Source organism: Brassica napus, unplaced genomic scaffold (assembly GCF_020379485.1).
Source record: "Brassica napus cultivar Da-Ae unplaced genomic scaffold, Da-Ae ScsIHWf_220;HRSCAF=384, whole genome shotgun sequence".
Taxonomy (NCBI): Eukaryota; Viridiplantae; Streptophyta; class Magnoliopsida; order Brassicales; family Brassicaceae; genus Brassica; species Brassica napus.
In genome coordinates, this window is record NW_026015613.1 from 52,792 (window position 1) to 76,874 (window position 24,083).

The 24,083-nt window shown below is 37.9% G+C and overlaps 3 protein-coding genes and 1 long non-coding RNA gene across 14 annotated transcripts; all 4 read left to right on the forward strand.

The window, feature by feature from the left end:
* Nucleotides 1-1,261: 1,261 nt before the first annotated feature.
* Nucleotides 1,262-7,419, forward strand: LOC125575014 (protein TIME FOR COFFEE-like). 3 transcript variants are annotated; one of them, XM_048773117.1, is made up of 12 exons: nt 1,262-1,498; nt 1,575-2,081; nt 2,164-2,336; nt 2,415-2,715; nt 2,785-3,103; nt 3,191-3,233; nt 3,382-3,474; nt 3,615-3,873; nt 3,961-4,027; nt 4,119-4,188; nt 4,264-4,593; nt 4,704-7,419. In XM_048773117.1, exons 1-12 carry the CDS (start codon nt 1,333-1,335, stop codon nt 7,125-7,127), a joined length of 4,752 nt encoding a protein of 1,583 aa, XP_048629074.1. In that variant the 5' UTR covers nt 1,262-1,332; the 3' UTR covers nt 7,128-7,419. The 3 variants fall into 3 exon arrangements, with proteins under 3 accessions (XP_048629074.1, XP_048629075.1, XP_048629076.1); XM_048773118.1 differs by having other exon boundaries at nt 3,618-3,873; XM_048773119.1 differs by lacking the exon at nt 1,262-1,498 and having other exon boundaries at nt 2,071-2,089.
* Nucleotides 7,420-14,489: 7,070 nt separating this feature from the next.
* On the forward strand, nt 14,490-15,596 carry LOC125600352. The gene has a single exon (XM_048773115.1). The coding sequence runs from the start codon at nt 14,490-14,492 to the stop codon at nt 15,594-15,596; it is 1,107 nt and encodes a 368-aa protein (XP_048629072.1).
* Nucleotides 15,597-19,176: 3,580 nt separating this feature from the next.
* On the forward strand, nt 19,177-21,338 carry LOC125600354. Of its 9 annotated transcripts, none has more exons than XR_007333738.1 (7): nt 19,177-19,509; nt 19,644-19,746; nt 20,012-20,060; nt 20,199-20,486; nt 20,621-20,719; nt 20,892-20,974; nt 21,099-21,338. It is a non-coding gene; the product is annotated as an uncharacterized LOC125600354 (long non-coding RNA). The 9 variants fall into 9 exon arrangements; XR_007333736.1 differs by having other exon boundaries at nt 19,181-19,509; nt 20,263-20,346; nt 20,581-20,719; XR_007333733.1 differs by having other exon boundaries at nt 19,182-19,509; nt 20,199-20,346; nt 20,581-20,719.
* Nucleotides 21,339-22,525: 1,187 nt separating this feature from the next.
* LOC125600353 (40S ribosomal protein S23-like) lies at nt 22,526-23,517 on the forward strand. Its single transcript, XM_048773116.1, has 5 exons — nt 22,526-22,693; nt 22,997-23,044; nt 23,086-23,150; nt 23,226-23,316; nt 23,392-23,517. Exons 1-5 carry the CDS (start codon nt 22,526-22,528, stop codon nt 23,515-23,517), a joined length of 498 nt encoding a protein of 165 aa, XP_048629073.1.
* The last annotated feature ends 566 nt before the right edge of the window (nt 23,518-24,083 follow it).

Genomic DNA, 24,083 nt, shown 5'->3' on the forward strand with positions numbered 1-24,083 from the left:
AAACTATATATATATTATAAATTAATAATTTATTTACTCTTAAAGTAACGATTAAAAATAGAACATAATTCAATATAGATATATGATTCTATTAATAAATTAGCAGTTACAAATTTGAAATTTTTAGAAATATCAAAAGTTTTATATTAGTTAATTATCTTCTAAATGACATTTATTTTTAATTCTTTTTGGATGAGAATATTTTGGCTGAGGTGGATAGTCTCAAAAGCCTTGAATTTAGTCCCTTTTATATAGTAGGATGAATAATAAGTAAAGAATACATTAAGTAATAAATTCGTATTAACAAATCAGCTATAGAAAAGGTAAATAAGAACCTTTTATTTACTGCACTTCAGTTGCCCAAAAAAAAAAATTTACTGCACTTCCAATCAAATATTTAGTTACTGCCACCAATAAAAAAACTAGTAGCCATTTGATTCTCTTGATTTTGTTAAAGGACAACAAATGGAGAAGAGAGGGTGAGAAGTGGAACCTGATATGATTAATTTTACCGGTTGGATCGGTGTGAATTGGTGGTCACAAAGATTCCATTCTGATCGTCAGATCACCTTTACCAAGGTCTTTGTGTACCGGTACTAGCCGGTGATACATCTTCTCAAGACACATTTTGAATTAAAATAATATCATCTTTGTGCGTGTATATGTCAGTGTTTTGTTTTCTTTATCACACGAGTCATCGCGATTAGTGGACAACAGTACACTACCCCAGGAGCATTTTTAATAAATAGTTTATTGAAATAGTATATTTATTTTTAGTTAAATATTATTATCTGCTTGTTCGAGACTCTCAATACCTTTATTGTTTCTTTTCATTTCTTTTAATTCTCGACACAATAAAGTCAATAAAATATTGGTAGCGATAACATACACGGAAGTGTGCGATGTCAAACTTTGACACGTGGCAGTTTAATGTTTAATAACTTTGGTAACAGTCCTAATAATTTTTTCACATGAACCCCGGAATAGCATTATTAAAAAATATCGAAATTAAAGTATGTTAACAAAATACAAATGTAAATATATTTTATAACCAATATTTTTGGTGTGGGACCCACATTAGATGCTGACTATTAAAATAATGAAAGAATACGTTTTTGCTAATAATAAAAGAGGAAATATCGGTTATTGATGTGAGATCTCAATAATGGAGGGCCAAGATGTAGTCACGCTGGTACATACAGATTAGGGACCGTTGGATGCGTACACACCGACGGTGGAGATTAAGAAAAGGTAATACGGCAGGAGATATGAGCCGTGGATTTATTCGGGTCGCTACTGCTTTTATTATGAGGAGCACAAATAAAGGAGATAATGGGAAGCAAGTATAGAGAGATAGAAGAAAGAAAGAGAGAGAAGGAAGCGGAAGCAATTAGAGAGATGGATAGAAATAGGGAAGCTAGACGAGTACCCATGGCGGCTGCCGGAAATGGCCTGTCACGGCGGAGGCATAGAGCCGGAAGCTTCAGAGATTCTCCAGGTTTGTATTATTCATTTTCTTCTTCAGATCTGGGACTAAAGGTATGATTCTAATGGTTTTTTTTCTTCTGTTTCAGAGGAGGATGTTCCGGTGGAGTTACCGGAGGCGGCGAGGCTGAGAGATCGAGGAGGGAGTTCGAAGAAGGAACGAGATCGGGAACGTGACAGAGACCGTGAGAGGGAAAGAGAACGGGATAATAGAGAGCGAGATCGGTTACATAACCGGAGCAAAAGACGGAGAGGAGAACGGTTAGTGATGGTTCACGGCGACGACGGCGGTGACGACAGCTCGGAAGAGAGTGTCAACGACGATGAAGAATATGACGACGGCGGAGGAGGACCACCGTCCTCGTTAAAGATGCTTCCTCCTTCTAGCAACATCTCCGCCGCTTCTTTTTCATCGTCTCTTTCAAATCACCACCACCATCACCACCACAGCCACAACCACCAGAGAAAAAACTTTCCGCCAACGTCGAAAGTCTTCAGATCGCCTCCTTCTCCGGCGCCGGTGACACCTGTCGTCTCGTCGTGGAAGGCCGCCGATGAGATGATCGGTGTAGCCGTTCCTAGAAAAGCTCGGTCAGGTAGAGAGGTGAATATAGTTTTATGCAGATCAAATCTCTTTTCATTTGTTAATCTAATTTTTTCTTCTTCTTCCGGTTACAGCTTGTACAAAGAGACCGCATGAATCATGGGCATCAAGTGCTAGCGGCGGTGGTGTTTTTGCCTCCGGAGAGCAAATCCACCGCCAAGTGTCTCCGGCTTCTAATTTAGCGTCTCCCTCTCCTCCTGCTCCTACATCTCCGTCTTCATCTAACGTCTCTGCACGGAAAAAGATGGTTCGTCCTCTCTAATCTCTTTTTCATCTTCTCTTTCGTTTGACTAATTTTTTTTTCTTTTTTTTTTCTGATCTGAAGCCGTCGGGGACAAAACAAAAGCCTCTACCGCCGAAGCCAGCGCCGTGCAAGCTATCATCATCATCATCTCCGGTGGCTGTTCAAGACGAGATCGAGATAGAGATTGCTGAGGTGCTGTACGGTATGATGCGCATGCCTCTAGCGGCGTCGAAACAAGAATCGGCCGGTGAGGAAGGTGCGAAAACAGCCGTGGACGTCAAATCCAGAGTATCTTCACCCATCTCTAATTCACAAGCTCTTCTTCAGTCTTCCACCACCACATTAGCTGCAAATTCAAGCTCGTCTAATGTTTCAGCCATTGGTAAGTTCTTTTCATCCACAATGATCTGTTGATGATTTCTCCTTTTTGCTCATTTTAGATTTTTCTCAGTTCCTAAAAGAAAGAAGCCGAGGATTATCAAATACGACGACGAGAACAGTTCTAATCTACCGTCACGCGCCGTTAAATCCGAAGCTGAAGCTCCGACTAAAAGTCAAGTTCCGTTAGGCGATCAGCTAAAGAGATCGGGATCAGCCGAAGAAAGCAGCGCGGTGTTGGATTCGACCAATCCACAGCCCAGAGAAAGCAACGCGTCGTTAGATTCGAGATCAGCGGAGAAGAAAGAAAATAATCCGCCGAAAGAGGAAACGGTATCGCCTAAAGTGGAAACTTCCCCAGGATTTAGATCCGATGGTGATGGGGCTAAAATGTTAGCAATACAACCTTTACATTTATTTTTTTTTATTTTTCTTCCCTTAGTTCTGGTGCTCAGTGAAGTCTCCGTTTAATCATGCAGAAGTTCGCCGGCGAAAGAGAAGAAGTTTGAGATAGATCTGATGGTAAGTTTCAGTTTTTCTTTTTGTTTTAATTAATTCTCTAAGATTTTTTCCTTTTAAAAAAAAATATTTTTATTTTAATTGTAAGATTTGTTAAAAAATCTTCCTATTTTGTTTAAAATATTATTTTCTATTTTTTAAACCGGTGTAGGCGCCACCTCCGGTTAGATCGACATCGGAGAGAGGCGGTGAGATGGAATGTGTGGCAGCAGAAGCTAACCCTAAAGTCACGGAAGTGGTAACGGTGAGTGGGACCTACTTTTGTTTGGTAATTTTGTCATAATTGCGGATATCCATCATTACTTTTCTACTTTTTTACTTTTGGCCCTCTTTCTTATCTTGTTCCTTTTTGCCCCATTTTTAATTCTCTCATGCATGATGAAGCAGGAAGCAAAGCCTCTGTTAAAAGAGGATGGAGGTAATGCGACGATTGAGTCTGAGGAGAAGAAGAGATCTAGAGCGGTGGCTGAAGCTGAACCTCATAAGTCAGAGAGGAGTTGTGAGCTCAAACTCGACTTGAAGAAATCTGATAATGTGGGTGTAGTAAACAAGCATCATGTTCAGAAACAGGCACCTCCGCAACAGCAACAACAACAACAACAACAACAACAACAACAACAGCTATCTATTCCAGATGAAACAGGTAAATAATCTCTTCTTATATTCCTCGAGTTTCTTACTCTTGCTAAGTTTTGGTTTCTTTAATTCATTCATTTCCTGAATTTTCCAGCTCAAGCTACCCCTATGCCTCTGCATATGTCAATGCCTGGCTGGCCTGGAGGTCTTCCTACAATGGGGTATGCGTTTTGTAATTTAAGTTGGTCAAGTTTTGGAAAGTCTCTTTTTGTTTCACTTGAACTAATAGAAAACTCTGTGATTATCAAACAGGTACATGCCACCTACACAAGGTGTTGTGCCTGCGGATACTACTAGCTCCTTATCCTCAGCAGCAATGCAGGTAATTTTAATAGCTTTCTGATGCGTTCGAAGAATCTTCTTTCATTTCTAATTTAATTTTTTTGATCTCTTTCAGCCTCCTCCACATTTACTGTTTAATCAACCGAGGCCTAAGAGATGTGCAACACACTGCTACATTGCTCGTAATATCCAATCCCATCAGCAGTTCATAAAGATGAATCCGTTCTGGCCTGCAGCAGCAGGCTCAGCTCCATTGTACGGGACCAAGGCCTGCAATCTCAGTCTCATGCCTCCCACAGAACTGCAGGGGACTGTTTTGGGAAGAAGTTCCAATCCTGGTCCAGATGTCAACTCTCAATCTACTTCCAAAGGCTCAGATACAGGTCAGAGAAATCAAATATTACTCCAACAAGCTCTGCCTCCAGGAGCAGCTAATAACATGATGGTTAGTTTTTCTTTGTCGTCCATCTAAGCATTCTTCTCCTTCCAAGTTTTGGTCGTCTTTCTTGAAAGCTGATTGTTCTTTTTTCTCATATTTTGTTTCTTTTATTGTAGCATGGTCCTACATTCATTATCCCCGTGGGCCAACAGCCTCATGCAGCTGCCGCATCTGTCAGACCTAATAGTGGCAACACAGGTTCTTCTGGTGCGACAGCTACTGCAAACTCCATGAATGGCTCTGCATCGGCTACTCCAGCTGGTGCCCCAACAATGACCTTCAGTTATCCAGGCATGCCAGGCAATGAAACGCAGTACCTGGCCATTTTGCAGAATAATGGCTATCCTTTTCAAGTCCCAGCACATGTTGGTGCACCACCTGCTTATAGAGGAGCTCCTGGACAGCCGATGCCATTTTTTAATGGTTCGTTCTACTCCTCCCAAATGATCCAGCCTCCGTTTTCTCAGCCACAGAAGCAGCAACAGCAACCGCAGCAGCAGCAAGCTGGTCAAATTCCCCAGAGCCATTCTCCAAGCAACCAGAATGGAAGTGTTTCCACTAGTTCATCCGCAGCTCAAAAGCATCTGCAGAACCAACAGCTGAGACCGCCGATCAATCATGGGAACTCCCAAGGATTTCCAACTCACAAAGTCCAGTCTCAGCCTTTGAGTTTTCAGCAGAGGCATCAACATAGAGAAAATACGCCTCAACATAGCGAGACTGTAGGAGAAGATAGCCCATCAACTGCTGATAGCCGGTCTTCTCGTTCGAGTGTTGCCTATGGCCAGAACTATGGTATGCAGATGCAACCAACAAACTTGGGTTTGATGAGTTCAGCAGTCCCAGGAGGGGGAGTGGTCGTATCCTCGAGCAAACATTGTGAAAAGAAATCACAGCAGCAGGGTTCAAAGGCTGGTATGGAATCGTTTCAGTCCCAGGGTTATGCTATGACCTTTGCGACATTCAATGGCACTAGTAGTGCTCCTTCCCTGAACATGTCATCAATTCCTCAGAATCACCCTATGTTCCACAGCATGCCAGAAGCAGCAAGGCAAGGTTACCAAATGATGGCAGCGAATGTTGCCGCAGCTCAAGCAGCCCAACAGAAAATGAACTACAGTGCTCCTTCAGATGATGGAAAGTCTGGATCTAATGCTACTGCTAATACGATGGAAGAACAAAGGAAGACAGGGAAAACGAGTGGTGTGAATGGTGGGCAGTCTATTGCTTTCTCTAACAAACACGACCTGGCTGATGCATCTGTTTCTGCTGTACCGAGTGGTAGCATCGTTGATACATCCCGTTTGCTAAACCTTGGTTCTGCTATGCCACAGAGTTCCAGTTCTATGCCGACTTCTCATCAGCAGCAACTTATGCAACAGCAGCAGCAGCAGCTTATGCAACAACAGCAGCAGCAGCATATGCAACGGAATCAATCGCAGCAACCTTATCCCACCATGTATCTCCAGAAGCAGCAACGGTATGCAACATCAGTGGCTGCATCTGCTGCTAGAACCAAAGGGTCGGTGGCGAATAATGGGAGTGGTTTTCCTGATCACAGTATCACCATATCGCCCGCGGGAGGTGCCAAGTTTCCAAATGCCAACTCAGGCTTTCCTCAGAACCTTGTTCAGTCACCTAGTAATCAGGTGCAGTCAACTCAGTGGAAAAACAATTCACCAAGGACAACAAGCACTGCCCAAGCTCAGTCTCCTTCAATACTGTCCCCATCATCATCTGCTGCTGCTGCTGCATCGTCCCTGAGAAACGTCTCGCATAAACAGCAAAGCCGTCCCCAGCAATCGCAAATATCTTTTGCGGCAAACTCGAAACCTATGGCTTCTGGTTCACCTATGCAGCAGATGCAAGGAGGTGCCAACAACCGAGCTCCGTCTCCACCAATGTTAGTTGGATCACCTTCTACATCTTCGGTCTCCAAAAACGCCGGGGGAAGCCCAAGGACAACTGCTTCCGCTTCCTCAGCAGTGAACAAAGCTGGACAAGCTTCCTCTACTACTCACTCATCATCTCAGCCGTCCAAGAACTTGCAGTCTGCATCTGTGGCGTCATCTACTGGTGGAAGGAATAATGGTCCTTCTGTTCTCGGAAACCCCACCACGAGCTCTGGATCCAAGTCCCAACAGCAACAGTTGTCAAAGCATGGGTTGCAGCAGCAAGCCCAGCTCTTCTTTTCTAATCCTTACATGCAATCTCAACATCAACAGCAGCAGCAGATCGCAATATCTCCTTCCGGTGGTTATTTCATTCAAAGACATCAGCAACAGCCAGGTTCCGCTGCTGCTGCTGGCGCCACTTCTGTCACCCTCTCCGGCTGTACTACCGGAGCCGTAACTGCCACTTCAGATCCAGCGAAAGCTATCGCAGCCGCAGCAGCAGCAGCGAATAACGTGAAAGGAGGAGGTGGAATGGGGAAAACGCAGCAACATCAGCTGGGGCCTCCAGGGTTCACGTATGTACACGCGGTTCCCTCTGCGGTTCAGGTTAAACCCGCAGATCAGAAGCAACAAGCGGGTGAGTGAAAGAAGCCCGAGAAACCATTTTTAAACTTAAAAAGCAAAAAAAAAAAAAGAAGACACGGAATGGTTCGGACAGTTGCGGTTTATAGCTTGTGGTGGCGATACGAAAGATTTTAAAGTCGGAAAAAGGAGACGGGGCAAACCATTCACAAGTGATGACAATTTTTTGGGAGGTGCTTTTAAGCATTGTGTACAATTAGTGTTTATATAATTCTGACAGGTTCAGTTCCAAAAAAACCCAAAAAAAAGCAAAACCACTGAAGTTCTAATTTTCAAAACAAAATTATTCATTCTTCTTGAGAAGGTTTGAGTGCTTTTGGTGGTGAATTTATTTTAGGGAAAAATAGCAAGAGCTAGCGAACTTGTACGTAAAATAGTGATATGTTCTTGTGTTTGGTCGGATCATCAGTTAGTGGACTCTGTAGTTGGGATCTGTTTTTTGGAAATTACAAGAATGAAACAGTATGAAGAATTTATGATTCGTGTAGGTAAGAATCAGATGCAGTGGGGAGATGTAATTACTAATTAAACGAATGTAACAAAGTTTGTCAAAACATTCTGATAGTGGAAATAATATTGAAACATATGGAAATAGTGGAAGGAAGTCAAGGGGGGCCCAACGCGTGCAAACTTTAAAAACATACAACCTTTGCCAAATTAGCACCTCCACATTTTTTTACCATCACCCTTTTTCTTTCGGTTTTTCTTTGTCGGTCGTTCTTTTAATGCAGAGATGTTTTTTGTCAAAGCAACAACACCATTTGGGACTTGATATCTTACTGTGTAGTGTAGTGTGTTTAACGATGATATTTTTGATAGCTGTATCTCATACCACTGCCTTCACAAGCTTTTGGTATAAAAATATATATTCTTAAAAAAGATATTTAAAAGTTGTAAAGTTGAACTAGATGCTGCCACGTAAACCATTTTCTTAAAAAAGTCCTTACTTTTATAATAAATCGTACAGTGGAGCAGCTTCAAAACTAAACCGATTATATATATATATTTGCTTTTCTTTAACAATAAATAGTACACATTACATCATCATATAATCTCTAACTCAATTACATATGATCAACTATATGCAATATATGCGATAATAATGACAAGTCCAAGAACAATGATTCTACGATGAAGTTTTTCCCGAAACATTTGGATCGACGGACGGTTCTGCATATATGTCATTGATATTCTTGATAGACATGCTCTCTCCGCAACATAAGATCACATCGAACAATTCTGTCTACGGTACTCTGAAACCTCTAAAAATTTACATCTTATCATTTTCAAGAAATTGAATAGTTTGAAATTCGAACTTAGTTTTTTCAAACTAATAAACTATAGTGTCTTTTCGTATACTTAGTTTCTAATAAGTAGTGAGTCTATATCATGACATTAAACATGTATGTATATAATTATTACAAAAGTCTAAGGCAACCAATCATTACCTTTTTTTCTTAACCATCACAAAAATTTGGATTATATGCTCTCAAATTCTCCTATTGTCAAACTTTACAGCTTGTGTTTCTCCTTTATTTTTCTCTTTTCCTTTTCTTTTGATCCTTATTGTTTTATCTTTATATTTTTTTTGTCTGGATTCCATGGCAAAGAGCCACACAATCCCAAGTGTCCCTTAGCTAATAATTAAAAACGTATGGGGTTCAACTTCGAAATCTTGAAAACAAATGGGACCCACCTGGCAAAATCCAAACTAGCCAGTGGTCCATTATTAAACTTTTGTGGTTCGTGGCCCACTTACAGTATACCGATATATGTATATATATTATTTTATTAAAAAATATCTCGTATTAACAAAATATATCATTTCTAATGATTCCAGTGGCAATAATAAATTGTTATTAACAATTCCTTCTCCAATAAGACAGAGATAATATTATTGTTTTTTTTTCTGCCACTACACTACCAAAGATAATATAATTATTTTTTTCTTTAAGTTCTGTGAAAATTTGTTTCCTCGGTGTCTCATTACAAATACTAGGATCGGTCCGGGCTACGCCCGGATTTTTGTTTAAATTTAAATTTTGATTATATAGTTAGTATGTTTATTTTAATATATAAATTTTATAATCTATCATAAACATATAAATAGCTATCGATAAATATAAAATAATTTTAAATTATTCAATCTTTTTGTCTTACGCTATTCAAAAAATAAAATTTTTAATTAAAAATTATATATAAGGTGAAGAGCATAATGATCAAAACTTAATTAAATTTTAGTTATGGTGTTTAATTGGTTAAATTGTTTTAATGTTTCAGTTCAGTTAAAAACTATTTATAAGTTTGTTTCCAATTAGTCTCTAAATAATTTAATGGACTATCCCCTTAAATTTACAACCAATAGTCTATTTTTTAAAAAAATATTTAAATTTTTCAAAAATTTATGATTATATAACACCAACAAATTTACTTACCCCATTTGCTTAACTAATAGATTTAGTTAATGAATTAGCTAAATTTGAACTGAAGCTTTCTCAATGAGAAAAAAATGAGTAGAAACATTTTATGTTTTTTATAAAACTGTAATGACCTGGTTTGCTTAACCAGTTGGCTTAGTTAATGAATTAGTTAACATTTAAACCATAGCATTTTCTGGTTTTTTTTAACTGTGTGTGTATAAGTGTTTATCTAATTATTTATCTTTTGGTCAAAACATAGCTAATTATTTAATACCTTTTTCTATCGAAATAACATAATGATTTGATAAAAAAAACATAGTGATTAGTGGATCAAATTCTGGAATGGGACAAAGGGGGTCAAAAAAATCTAAAAAGGACCACTTCTAATTTTAATTAAAAAATAAATTAAAAATAAATCAAAATTTGGAGAAAAGACCATAAGACTTAAAGAATCAAACATATTTACTAGTTTCTGCCATGACTATCCTACCCAGATTTGACCCGGATCCAGACCCAAAATCCGACCCAAAACCCTATGCAATTTTAACCCTAATTTTCTTCTTCTTCTTCTTTCTTCTCCATTAATATTCTTCCACCATAAAACAAAATCAAAAATTTTCTTTAATAATCCACTAATTTTCTTTTTCTTATACCAAATCGATCAATTCATAGTCATTTTCAATCAATTATATCTTATTTAGAATCAAATTTCATCTTTTTCTTATGAGATTCAAGATAAAAAAAAACGCAGTATTACTAATACAACTAGTACAACTCCAACTAGTACAACTAGTACAACTACAATGAGTATAACTAGTACAACTTTGCAATTAATATAGTGATTTTTATTTTTTGTTTTCAGCGTATAAAGATGATAAAAAAAATGATGTAGAACCAAGAAGACATATTGGTCTAATCTTCCCCGCCTGCATGTATCAAATACATGAATAGTATATTTTTAATAATATTTGATTTGACTAATGATTTGTTACAAGTTGTACCAGTTATACTAGTTGTACTATTTTCGAAAAAAAATCATCTTCATCTTTTTGCTCTCGAGACCAAAAAGGTAGATACGGAGCCAGAAAAAAACTCAACCATGGTTCCAAATACACGAGTCACCTGAAAAATAAGAGAGAGGGAGTGTCGGCGATGAGTATGAGTGACTCACCGGCGATGAACAAAAAGGACTCTACTGTGAAAAAGAGAGGTGCCGCACCGAATAAGAAGAAATATATAATGAAGAAGAAGAAGAGAGATACAACGAAGAAGAAGAGAGATACAACAAAGAAGAGTGAAGTCATGACAAAGAAGAAGAAGCTCGATGGTGGTGTCCACGGTGGTCCTCGTCAAATCTAACCAGACAGGTTCGGAACCGCGAGAGAGAAACTGCATCTCCTTTTGGTAAATAAAACAAAATATTGAAAACTCTCAATTAAAATAAATAAAATTTTGTCACCATTAACCAATTAAGATATTTGTTCGTTTATTTCATATGGAAAACATGATTTATTAGTCGTGTTAGTTACACTAATTGTATATTATACATGAATTATATAATTTATATACCAATTATATCAGTTATACTAGTTATATCATTTGTTTGCATGTTTAGTTGTACAAGTTATATTACTTATATACATACAAATAAGAGAAGTCGTGTGGCTATGATCGAACAAGGGAAAATGATCTAGGAGAGAAACTGGGTCCCAGCCGAAAGAGAAATGGAGAGAAAAAATATTGTGTGGTTCAGATTAAAAGAGATGAGATGATCGAATGGTTGAGAATGCATTTTCATCAAATGCAGTATAGTCATTTATAATATATAAAATAACAAGTAGTTGTATCAGTTTTTTAGTTGTACTGGCTGTACATAGTTGTACTAGTTTTTGAGTTGTACCAGTTTGTGCATAGTTGTACTTTGGCAGTGAAATCGTAAAATATCAGTTGTACCACATAATAACTACAATTACATCAGTTGTACCACTTATTTATGTTTACATGTCTTTGCCCGGTTACAATGAAATCATCATTTTCATAAAAATATATTTCATGTATGTTTTCTAAAAGTTAAGTGGACAAACAAGTTAACAAACCTTATAAGTATAAGGTAGATCATGTAAGCTTGTGGAGTTCTGTAATAATTTTCAAAAAAAAAGATCCAAAACTTTAAATAAATTAAGAGAAACTTACGAGTACATACAAATTGAGATATTTGATTGTTTTTCTCATATGAAATACCAAATTGGTTTTGTCAAGTTTATGAAATGTTAAAGTTGTACCAGTTATACCAGTAATACTTGTTTAATATATAATAAAAATGATATCAATCGTTTATATGTCTAGGCTTAGAGATTGTACCAATATTTTAACTTTATATCTTTGCAAAAATATGTTTGATATTTTTTTATCTTAATAATATGGCTAATATAGTTTATAAATCTCAAATATAATATATGAAATTTTGTCATCATATACAAATTAGTATATTTGTTTGTTTATTTTACATGTAAAACATGATTTAATAGTCGGGTTAATTATAGTAGCTACATATTATATATAGATTATAACATTTATATACTAGTTATAAAATTTCTTCACATGTTCAGTTGTACGAGTTATACTAGTTATACCCACTTGAATTAATGAATGAGATATGGATGATCCTATGGCTGTAATTGAAGAAGGAAGAAATGATCATGCGGTTGAGATTAAGAGTGAAGAGAGAGAAGGAAATATAGATGTAATCGTGTGGCTGAAATTAAATCGTAGACAAGATGATCTAACGGCTATGGTTGATATTTCATTAATGGCATTTTCGTAAATATCATATTTTCTTCTTTCCTTATGATCCGACGGCTCTGGTTTAAAGAGAGAAAAGATAATCGAATGGCTCATATTATTCTTTCATTAATGGCAATCTTGTAATTTTTTAATTATTGTCCCACATAGATTAGTTTTGGTGGTTGTAGATTTTTTTTCACCCATTTGTCCTATAACAGATTAAAGTCCGTGATTAGTGTAAGGGTATTGTATGTTTTTCTTTCAAAATGTACTAACGTAAATGCATGGTGCCTAGAATCGGTCCCACGCGTATGGATGTAATGTATTTTTTGTTTGAATTCTTTCCTTTTGTATGCAATTTTTAGTCCTGATCTTTTATGGGTATTGTAAATGTCAAGTGCGATTTTAAATGATAAAACGGAACAGCGATTTTCTCTCTCATGCGATAAAATGTGCGATTAGGGTTTCTCCCCTTTCGCCGCCGCCGCCAGGCCTCACGCCTGAAGACGAGAACTCTCCCTCCCCCCTTCTTACAAAATGGCCTCTTACGCTGCTGCTGTTTCCAAATCTCAAGTTCCTCGATCAGTCTCGGACAAAGAAGTACAAGCTTTCGATTCTCAGATCGATGCTAAGCTTCAGGTCTCGTCCATTCCGGCTGAGATTCCTTCTTCATCAGCTCCGACGTATGCCGAAAGGTTCAAATCGTCTCTCAGGAACCTCCGTAAGATCTCGAATCCAACCTATCTCGAAGACGGTACACCAGTGGTCCAAGCTCCACCGGCCGTTCTTCTACAAGCTTCTACGCTATGGAAAGACCACATAGTGGCTCATTTCCACGGTCGAAGACCTCACCCGGCAAAAATCATCGCCGATTTAAACCCGGTTTGGGGAAAGTTTGGAAACATCACTGTCCGAACGGTCTCTCCAACCAGCTGCCTCATATACGTTCCCTCAGTTCAAACGAGAGAGTGGGTGTTACAGGTGGGTTACTGGCAAGTTGATCATTGTGCTTTCTCAGTTTTCCCTTGGTCTCTAGAAGGAAATCTACAGGAGAAGGAGCTAAAGACTGCTCCAACTTGGGCTATTCTGCGGAACGTCCCACCTCAGTTGTACTCGCTTGATGGGATAAGCGTCGTAGCGAGTGCGATAGGAGAGCCTCTCCATACGGAAAAGTCAAGGTTGGACCCATATCACTTTGGTGACACTAAGGTGAAGATAGAGATTACTCTTGAGGCGGCTCCACCACAACTGGTCGAAGTTAGAGATACTGAAGGTAATGCGGTGCGAATCAAAGTTGACTACCCAAGCCTCCCTCCAAAGTGTATAAACTGCGATAAGTTTGGCCACCTTATCAACCGCTGCACGCAACCTATAATCAAGAAGAAGAAGGTACTGGAGCAGGTGGGTCTGTCCCAAGAAAGGATGGTCTCAACTTCTACAGAGATTAACCTGCAGTCAAATATGCTGGAAGTAGGACTTGAACTTCCCGAGTCTCAGGTGGCGAAGAGTGAAGTGCTGGTGGAAAAAAAGAAGAAGAAGAAATCTAAGAGAAGGGGTAGGTTGAGATCTCGCGCTACGGAGGTAGTTGAGAGTGCTCTCTCGAAGTCTCAGATTGAGGAGAAGGAGGCCCCGGTGTCTCTTTCTGGAGACATGGAAGCTCTCGATCTTGCTATTGAAGGTACTGCCAACTTCAGGGGGAAAAATGAGTTCGCTAGAGACAAGAGCGTTGTACAAGTAGTTCCACCTAAAGAGTCTCTTAGTGTGAGTGAACTAGAGGTGTCAGATCAGGAAGAAGTAGTGTCTGAGCCAGAGTCTCCTGGTGTTGGTATTGATCCAGACGAAGATGAGAGGGTTTGGTTCAAGCATCCTAAGGCTGTTCGCAAAGCGCTTAGACAGAATTTGTGGAAGGCTTCCTTACTAGAGAAAACTCCTCCAAAAGATTCATCTATCTTATCTCGGGGTGCAGCCTCGACTGGGATTTCTGCTCGCTAACCGCAAGTCGGTCTTCAATCTTGTATATATGAAGATCTTTTCTTGGAATGTCAGGGGGTTAAATAATTTTGGTCGTCAGAATAATATCCGTAGTTGGTTGAATAATTTGGGGTCGTCAGTAGGTGCTTTGGTGGAAACTCGAGTGAGGGAAGAGAATTCTGCTGCTGTGATGTCTGCTTTACTTCAAGGTTGGGAGTGTGTTAGTAACTATTCGGAGGTAGCTGGAGGTAGGATTTGGGTGGTGTGGAAACAGTCGTTATCAGTGGTTGTGTTCAAGAAATCAGAGCAGATGATTGTGTGTGGGGTCTTTGATCCTGATACTCAGACATATATAACTGTGGGTTTTGTGTATGCGTATAACACTGAAGGTCAGAGAAGGCAGCTTTGGGAAGAGATAGTGAATATTTCGGACCATCACCTGGTCAAGGATAAACCCTTTCTTATTCTTGGAGACTTTAATCAAATTCTAACGGCATCTGAGCATTTCTCTATCCTACCCTATGACTTACCGCTGAGAGGGATGGAGGAGTTTCGAGATTGTCTATTCCAATGTGAGTTGGAGGATGTGGAGTTAAGGGGAGTGTTTTATACTTGGACGAATAATAGACCAGAAGATCCCATTATTCGTAAGCTTGATAGAGCCATGGGGAATGAAGCTTGGAGGGAGGTATTCTCAGATGTGGTTGCTCAATTTGAGGCGCAAGGAGAATCTGACCATGCACCTTGTGTAGTTGATTTGCGAGCAGATCCAGAAGTTAGGAAAGTGAGTTTCAAATATTTTCCATTTCTGGCTTCTCATCCTAAGTTCCAGGAGGAGATATTAGCAGCATGGCAGAAGGAGATAGCAGTGGGGTCAGAACTGTTTTCGTTGGGTCAGCGTCTGAAAGAGGTAAAGAAGGCCTGCAGAAGTCTTAATCGACTTGGTTTCGGAAACATCCAACAAAAAACAAGACTGGCTATGGAGGAGCTTCAGGAGATTCAGAGTGAGATGTTAGTCTCCCCAACAGAGTCTTTGTTCAGGCGTGAGTTTGTGGCAAGGAAAACGTGGAAATTCTTGGACTCTGCGCTACAGATCTTCTATAGGACAAAATCGAGGATCAGATGGCTGAAGGAGGGTGATGCTAATACTAAATTTTTTTATAAAGCTGTGATCGCTCATCAGGCAAGGAACGCCATCAGATTTTTATTTGATGGGCAGGAAACAAGAATCACAAATAAGACACAGATCAAGGATATGGTGGTGTCTTACTTTCAGCACCTGCTTGGATCAGTTTGAACCCTGGTCTCCCCCCCCTTCAGTGGATGATCTGAAGATTACTATGACGTATAGATGTCCTGAGGCCTTGACTGAGTCTTTATGTGGTATTCCCAGCAATGAGGAGATTCTCGCGACTGTAATGTCAATGCCCAAGAGTAAAGCGCCGGGGCCTGATGGGTTTCCAGTTGAGTTTTTTTGGAGTGCTTGGTCAGTAGTGGAAAATGATGTTATGGCTGCAATAAGAGAGTTTTTTGTGGCTGGGAGAATGTTAAGGAAGTTCAACGCCACAGCCATCTCCCTGGTTCCAAAGATAACTGGCGCTGATAGGCTATCTATGTTCAGGCCAATTTCCTTATGCTCTACTGTCTACAAAGTGATAGCGAGACTTCTAAAAAAGAAGATCAAACTATTCATTGATGAAGTTGTGCAAAGAAATCAAGTAAGCTTTATTCAAGGAAGGTTGTTATGTGAGAATGTTCTTCTGGCCTCGGAACTAGTAACTGACTTTCATGTGGAAGGTAGAGTTTCTCGGGGATGCTTGAAAATTGATTTGGCGAAGGCGTATGATAATATAAGTTGGGACTTTATTCTGAACCTGCTAGAAGCCATTGAACTGCCTGATAAGCTGATTGGGTGGATTAAGGAGTGCGTCACTACTACTTCCTTCAGTGTAGTAGTGAATGGCGAGCTTCATGGATTTTTTCAAGGGAAAAAAGGTCTCAGGCAAGGAGATCCAATTTCATCTCTCCTCTTTGTGCTTGCCATGGACGTTCTATCAAAAATGCTAGATGCTGGTGTTGTGAACAATCGCTTCAGGCCACATCCATCATGCGAGGAACCCCTAATCACGCACCTGAGTTTTGCAGACGATGTCTTGGTTTTCTTTGATGGTTCAGAGGACTCGTTGCGAGGGATTTTGGAGATTTTGGATGAGTTTAAGCAAATCTCGGGTCTGAGTATCAACAGAGATAAGACTGAGCTTATGATTGATGGTGGAAGTCACTCTTTGTGTCAAGAATTGGCTGAGTCTATGGGAATAAAGCAAGGGGCACTGCCGGTGAGATACCTCGGAGTTCCATTGTCCTCCAAGAAAATGAAGAAGTCAGATTTCAAACCTTTGCTCGACAAAGTGGAGGCAAGATTTAATTCTTGGACAGTGAAACATCTGTCCTTTGCGGGACGGTTCCAGCTAATTCAAGCAGTCATTTACTCCACAATCTCCTTCTGGACATCGATTTTCATCTTGCCAAGTGAATGCATCTCGATCCTTGAAAGAATGTGTAATGCTTTCTTATGGAGTGGAGCTCCACAGTCTGCGAGAGGTGCGAAGATAAGCTGGGACATTATCTGCACACCGAAGAATGAAGGTGGCTTAGGATTGAGAAAATTAATAGATTGGAATCAGGTGCTGGCACTGAAGCTTATATGGCTTCTGTTTGCAGCAGGGGGATCATTGTGGGTTTCGTGGATGTGGAGGCATAAAATTGGATCCGAAAATTTCTGGGAACTGGAACCTCGACGAGGGGACAGCTGGATCTGGAAGCAGCTGTGTAAGCTGAGGACGTTAGCCCGCCCCTTTGTCTGTTGCGAAGTGGGGTCTGGGCATTTAGCTAGCTTCTGGTACGATAATTGGACGGATCTTGGTTTCTTGTTCCACTTAACAGAAGGAAGAGGACCTGCAGCTTCGGGTCTGCACAGGGATGCGACGGTGGCAGAAGCTTTAGTAAATGGAGAGTGGTGGTTAAGTGCGTCTCGTAGTAGGAACGCCATAATCACATTACTGAAGCAATGTTTGCCATCGCCAGATCAGATTGTGCTATCATCTAGTGTTGATAAGTACCTATGGAGAACGGGAAATGATTCCCCTTCAACTATCTTCTCTACCGCTAAGACGTGGTCTGCTCTGCACCCTCCCTCTCCTCCGGTTCCCTGGCATGCTCAAATCTGGTTCAAAGGTAGAATTCCCAAACATGCTTTTATTGCTTGGTTGGTTGCTTGGAACAGATTAGCTACTCGAGACAGACTGAGGTCGTGGGGTATTGAGGTTTCCCCGAGCTGTCTCTTATGCTCAAGCGGTGAGGAGTCTAGACAGCACCTGTTCTTCGACTGTGCATACAGCTCGGAAGTGTGGGCGTATTTCTGTTCTCGTACCCGTGTACATCCTCCCGTCCTGTTTGAAGAGTGTCTTAGGTGGCTAAAGACCTCTTCAACAGACACAAATATTCTCCTCATTGTTAAGCTCATATTCCAAGCTGTGCTCTATATGATTTGGAAGGAGAGAAACGCCCGCTTACATTCATCTGTGAGCAGGCCCACACAAGCTATTATTCAAGAAGTTAAGCAGATTATTCGGTCAAAGCTTGATCCTCTATCTCGAAACATGAGAATCACAGACAGCACCTCTCTTACTTACTTAGGTTCTTGGTTAAGTATTTTCTAAGGGCATTGTTAAGTCCCTTGGAGATTTTTTGAGTAAGGTAGGTTTGTTAGTCCTTGTAATCCGGTTTTGCAAAATAAATAAAGAAGTTTTTCTTAAAAAAAAAAAAATGTCAAGTGCATTCTAGCTTGTATTTTGTTGGTATTGCTTTTTTATAGTATTTTCTGGTTCTTGGTCTTTAATATCTTTTTGTGTTAATAGTCCTGATCTTTTATGGGGATTGTAAATTTTGTTTAGTTAGATTTTTCACTTTGTTGGTTTACAATTTAGGAGATTAAATTATGATAATTGTCTAGCATATACATGTATATGTCGTCCACTGCTCATTTTGTTTTAATAAAAAATAATGATCTATTATTAGAAAAAAGTTCCCAAAATTATTATTTAGGATTCCTATTATTTGTAGGGAAAAAATATTCTTGCACGTTAGAGAAATATAGAGAAAGCCCTTCATGTCTTCCATGTATTTTCATCTTCAGGTCGTGTATATATTATAGCTTACTTGGAGACATAATCAAATGTAATCTGACAAAATATGTCACAACTTTGCATTTCTCAGGACTCAGATGAAATGCAATCTAACAAAATTACTTTGGCTGATGGCTCTTTCAAGAATAGTTTGTTTCCTACATCTGTTCCAACCATTTTTCAGTTATTAGAAGCATCTTTCACAGAAAGCTATCATATAATATAGAAAAAGGTGTTAGAAAAAAAAACAAAAAATTTAAAAAATTGACATTAACTACAGCAAAATTAAATTGCATCAAATAGAAAAAAAAATAAACAATATGAGCTTGGTGTCAAGATGGTTGCGCACACAATTCAAGTAGACAGTTTAGTCATGTTATACATCTTAACACTGACAGCATTTAATTTGTGCAGGATGCAATCAATATCTATATCTATACTATACTAAAAGTTAGATATGGTGAAATTCTAGATTGTCCACGTCGATTAAAAAAATTAGCCAATTAGAACATTTCATTTGTACAGGTTTGCTTTTGGTTGGGCTTCATTTGATTATTGCCCATATTAAACAAACAGGCAGCGAGTGGGCTTAAAAGTTGAGATCTGTTTAATGTAAGCTCTTTTCTCATTATCACACAAGTAAACGACGACAAAAGAAACATCGTCATCTCCGTACCGCTTCGTCTTCTCCGATTAGATTCCATAGAAACTGATCCCCCTCTACACAATCAATCACATCCTTTAGTTCGAGAAATTAATTTCGTCTTGATGATTTCGTTCCAGCTCCCTTTGTTCCTCCTTTATATACCGATCTATTTTCAAGAACGAATTGTAATCGTTGTTTGAAAAAAAAAATCATTGGGAAAGCCTTCCTCAATTTTTGGTTGTGGTGAAGCCTTTTTAGTGAAAGGTTTGCACTGTTTTCCAATTTATATTTTGTGACTTAAAGAATTATGGCTTCCAATCTCCCGGCCCTCGATTGGAACATGTTCATGGCGATGTACATGACCATTTGCAAGCCCTCACGTATGCTTTCTCCATTTTTTTAATGTGTTCAAATTTTTCATTCTCTTTGTGTTATGCTTTTCAGTATCACGAGTCTTTTGTGTATCAATGATTCTCATGTGAAACAAAATATTCACACCATTGTTTGGTTGCAGGAATGGTTTCCAGAGGTTGGAGTTACTATACAACAATTTCTCGAACAAAAAACAGCTCACTGGAGTAGAAGAATGCGGATACTAAATGCCAGTGTAGCCACAGGTTTAGTAACTTTAAAAATCTGTATTTGGGTATTTTAGAAGTGACAACAGTGAAAGTGAGGGCTAACATAGGGAGTTTTGAATTGATTCCACCTGGATAAATGAGTCACTACTTCTAAAGGATGTTGCAACGTTAATGTGGTTACAGTGGAAGCTTGAATAGTTGTCACAATGGCAAACTTATACTAGAGGAGATTATCATTTCTTTTTTGTTTAGTTTACGTTTAGCTCTTGGATATTTTGCCTAATTCTTTGTTACTTAGCAGGTAATCTCCACTGGAAAATAGTCATGTTTACATCAACAAGATGAATCAGGTAAATGATTGTTGATCTGATCAAAAAGATAAAAGAGAGCCAAAATATTTTTGAACAGTGGGGAATCTTTAGCTTGATTCAGTGCACATGGATGTGAACTTTGTTATACCAAATACATAAGGATATTTCAAATGGCAGGGTAAAAAGAGAAATCAGAAACAGAACTATAGCTGATATAAAAACACATTCGTTATGACAACAGTGATGATAATGAAGTTATGGGATCCACATTCGTCTTTTACTCGAGCATCCTCTTTGAGAAACGCCAAATGAAAGACTGTAAAAGGTATGTCTTGGCTTTGTCATCTAGGCATTTAGTGTTAGTTTATTTTGTGATAACGAGATTTTTTTGTTAGGATCATCTATATAATGTACACACATGTTGGTGACTAAGTTTGCAACATCTTAGGAACAATGAAATAGCCGGTGAGGAGATTCGTTTATGAAAATGTTGGTGACTAAGTTTGCAACATCTTAGGATCATCTATATAATGTACACACATGTTCCCCATGATTATAGATAAATAAGCGACATTAATGAGCTCTCAAGTATCTTATAGATTTCCAGTGGAAAAAGGTTGAAGAACCAAAAGAGTTCACACTTGAGCTGTTCTTTGAGGCTTATTGCACTGAAGAACAATGAGATTGCCGGTCTGGAGGTTCGTTATTAGGATATGTTCTTAAAGAAAATGTTACTCTCTTTCTAGATGGATTTCCAATGATTATACTAAATATAAGCAAGATGAATGAACTCGCAAGTATCTCAAAGATATCAAATTGAATAGGTTTAAAGAACCAAAAAGATTCACGCTTGATCTTTTCTTTGATTAGAACCCTTACTACCATAACACTGTCTTCACCAAGACATCTCACATGATTGATAAAGATAATCTTATCCTCGAGATGGCCATTGGGTATGATCTTTTCCTCTTACGATGTATTTATTGTTTTTATTTCTTGAGGCCAAGTGTTATTGATCCATACCTTTTGTATCTTATATGATATATGTAAAAAATCGATTGTCTACTTATAAAACAGGTCCAGGAGTAACAAGAGAAGCTGGAGTATGATGAAAGGAAGCCAAAAGGAGAGGAGAGATTCATCACGAGTGTGTTGTATATATACCCTATGTATCTCAGTTTTTTCGCCAGACCAATAGTGACTGAATTTATTGTCATTCGTGATAATGACCAACAGATAAAAGAAAATAATGACCTCTCCAACAACAGGTCGTGTTTTTTTATTTTCACTCGTGATATAAATATAAAGTTTTGGCCTTTTGGTGTGGTAGTTTGGTTTTCGTCTAATTTTTCATTTGTAACAGGTTCTCATAAATTTGTTTGGAGGACAATAGCATTCCGTTGGTTTGGCCAATTTCAACTAAACTTTTTCTCTATAATAAAATCATTCAGTTTGGAATGAAAACCTTTTAGTTATCTGCTTATCTAAATCAGCTTAACCATTTTTCTACGTAATAGTCTAGCAAGAGATTTTTTTTTGGTCAAACTAATGAAAAATATATTTGTATCAAACCAAGATTGCATACTATATAAATTAAGTTAGACTGGTAAATTTGATAATGAAAAAAAATTAGTTACATAACCTACATAATCAAGAATAAAAATATATATAGATCAAAATATTGAGTACTTCAGACTCATACTATCAACTCGAAATTATTTAATAAAATACACAGCAAACTATGAATTCTAACATTTTAAATTTATTAGGCAGAAAACAATTAACAAAATAGTTTTAAATTTGTATACTAACTTATTTTTATAATCAATTACAATATATATATATATATATATAAACGTAATTATTTGTGTTTGTCTGTAATTAACTAAAAAGTAAAAAATAATAATTAAAATTATAAAATAAAGAAGATAAAAATTGGTTTCTTTAAATATTTGATTATAAGAAACGTTGATTTTGATCTAATTAGAGATCAAATTATTTTATTTTCTTCAATTTAAAATAATTTTACAAATGTTTTGTAAAATTAAAATATACTTTAATATAGAATAATTTTGTGTAAACTCTTCCGCCCGTAGGGCGGACCAATCCCTAGTAATACTAAAAGTTGAATAAGATCAACATCTAAACTATCGACGTAGGCAAATTTAATCAACCAATGAGAAAGTTTAATTTTGCCATATCACCATTGCTGATATAGATTGAACTTTCGTGTGGGTTTATGAAAATTATCAGTGTGGCCCACCCCACCCAGCCCATGAAGAGAAAAAACAGAGAAACATGTATCGTTGTTTCAAGCTTCGAGTCTCTTGACTCTTCCACTTCGTCTTCTGCGATTTGATTTGTTTTTGCATAACCTTCTCAATCATTAATCAATAATGTTCTTAAAACAATCCTTGAATGTTTCTTTTCACCTCCCTTGATCCTTTCTTATATAAATATATGTCTTAATCTAAATCAAAACCTATTCTGAAGAAGCTACATCTATGGCCATGCAATCCACCAGAATTCTAAGCACAACCGCCGTCGAAGCTACTTCACCATTGAATCATCATCATCCAGGTTCTTACCAGGTTACAGCTATCACCGTTTTCAACCCTCCGAGAATCTCCGGTAAAAAAACCAATTCCCGTGACGGAGAGATTGTGAAGAAGGTGGGTCAATCAGTTTGAATCATACTGATATAAATGATTATGCTAACCTGTTTCCGTAATCAAAATATTTATGCGTTGTGTTAGAACTACAAGAGTTTTTTCTTAAATCCAGTTATGGATCTTTTGTTAACAGATGATATACATACTTAAACTCAGATTTCAAGTGAAGATGTTGGTTTTCTGAAGAAGATATGCTTTTGTGTGAGGTATAATTCACTTATAAACTTCATCATATATGGATAAGATTTGAGATTTTGTATTTGTGCTTAGATGTGACATTTAATCTCATGTGTGATTTTGTAGGCACAACGAGTGTTAGATGGACAGAGATACAAAGATGGGTTCACGCAGGTAGACGATTATTTTCTTTGTTCCGTTTCTATTGACCATAGGAAATGAAAGGAAGAAGCTTTTTGTTGGGTCCTTCTCATGCAAAAGGAATCGTCCATCAGAAAACGTAAGAGCTATATGAATTTGCTTCTTTATCTGCTTAATTTTAGTGTGGACAGTGGTGTTGATGCGTGAGTCTTAGTGTTCGAATATGCAACGGAATCGAGGTTAAGCAGCCTAACTCTGTCATCCGTAAGTGTGCTAGAGTACAACTTATCAAGAACGGAAAGAAGGTTATGCTGTGACCAATTTACTAAACGTGGATTAGTTTTGTGAAATGTTGAATCATCTTTTGTTAATGTCTGCAGGACGAGTTCTTTATTTCTGAGGGTCATGTTGTGGGAGATATTCCTGGAGTTAGGTACAAGGTTGTCAAGGTTTCTGATGTTTCAATTTCAACTCTCTACAAGGGAAAGGAGCAACTAAAGTCTTAAAAAAAGCTTCAAGCTTTTGAATATGATTTTGATGTCATAAGTACTTATAGGTTGTTTGGTTAAAATAACTCTTATGTTCTGTTCTACTTTATGATTCATGAACTGTGTGTGTTTAACTTCTTCTCGATGAGTTTTTGAGTGTAGTCTGAACCTTATACTGTTATTCGCTTTTCTTGAATCATTTTCCTCATGAGTATAGTGTAGTAGATATTATGTTTTCGATTTGCACAACAAATAGCAACGTCACAAGTGAGCAATAACAATAAGAGACCAAATGACATGCATGTTGTGTTTCTATATATGGTGAGATTATATAGTTTTTATTATTTACGGTTACGGAGTAAAGTTCAGATGAATATTTACTTGACCATTACTTATCAAGTTGTAATAAAAAAATAATTGTTCCCCCATTTCCAAATAAGAAACTAATTATATTCTTTCATAAAAAAAACTAATTATATTCAACAAAAATATATTAAATTTCATATAAGATACTAATAATTTAAGAAGTTATAGCATACCTTTCATGTTAACATATTTTTACCTATTTGTTTTCTTCTTTTGTG

Coding starts and splice junctions, on each gene's coding strand:
- LOC125575014 (XM_048773117.1), top strand. CDS start 1,333: ATGGGAAGCAAGTATAGAGAGATAGAAGAAAGAAAGAGAGAGAAGGAA. Junction 3,234..3,381: donor AGTTTGAGATAGATCTGATG/GTAAGTTTCAGT, acceptor AAACCGGTGTAG/GCGCCACCTCCGGTTAGATC. Junction 4,028..4,118: donor GGAGGTCTTCCTACAATGGG/GTATGCGTTTTG, acceptor ATTATCAAACAG/GTACATGCCACCTACACAAG.
- LOC125600353 (XM_048773116.1), top strand. CDS start 22,526: ATGGCCATGCAATCCACCAGAATTCTAAGCACAACCGCCGTCGAAGCT. Junction 22,694..22,996: donor ACGGAGAGATTGTGAAGAAG/GTGGGTCAATCA, acceptor GTGATTTTGTAG/GCACAACGAGTGTTAGATGG. Junction 23,151..23,225: donor GGAATCGTCCATCAGAAAAC/GTAAGAGCTATA, acceptor CGTGAGTCTTAG/TGTTCGAATATGCAACGGAA.
- LOC125600352 (XM_048773115.1), top strand. CDS start 14,490: ATGTCTGCTTTACTTCAAGGTTGGGAGTGTGTTAGTAACTATTCGGAG.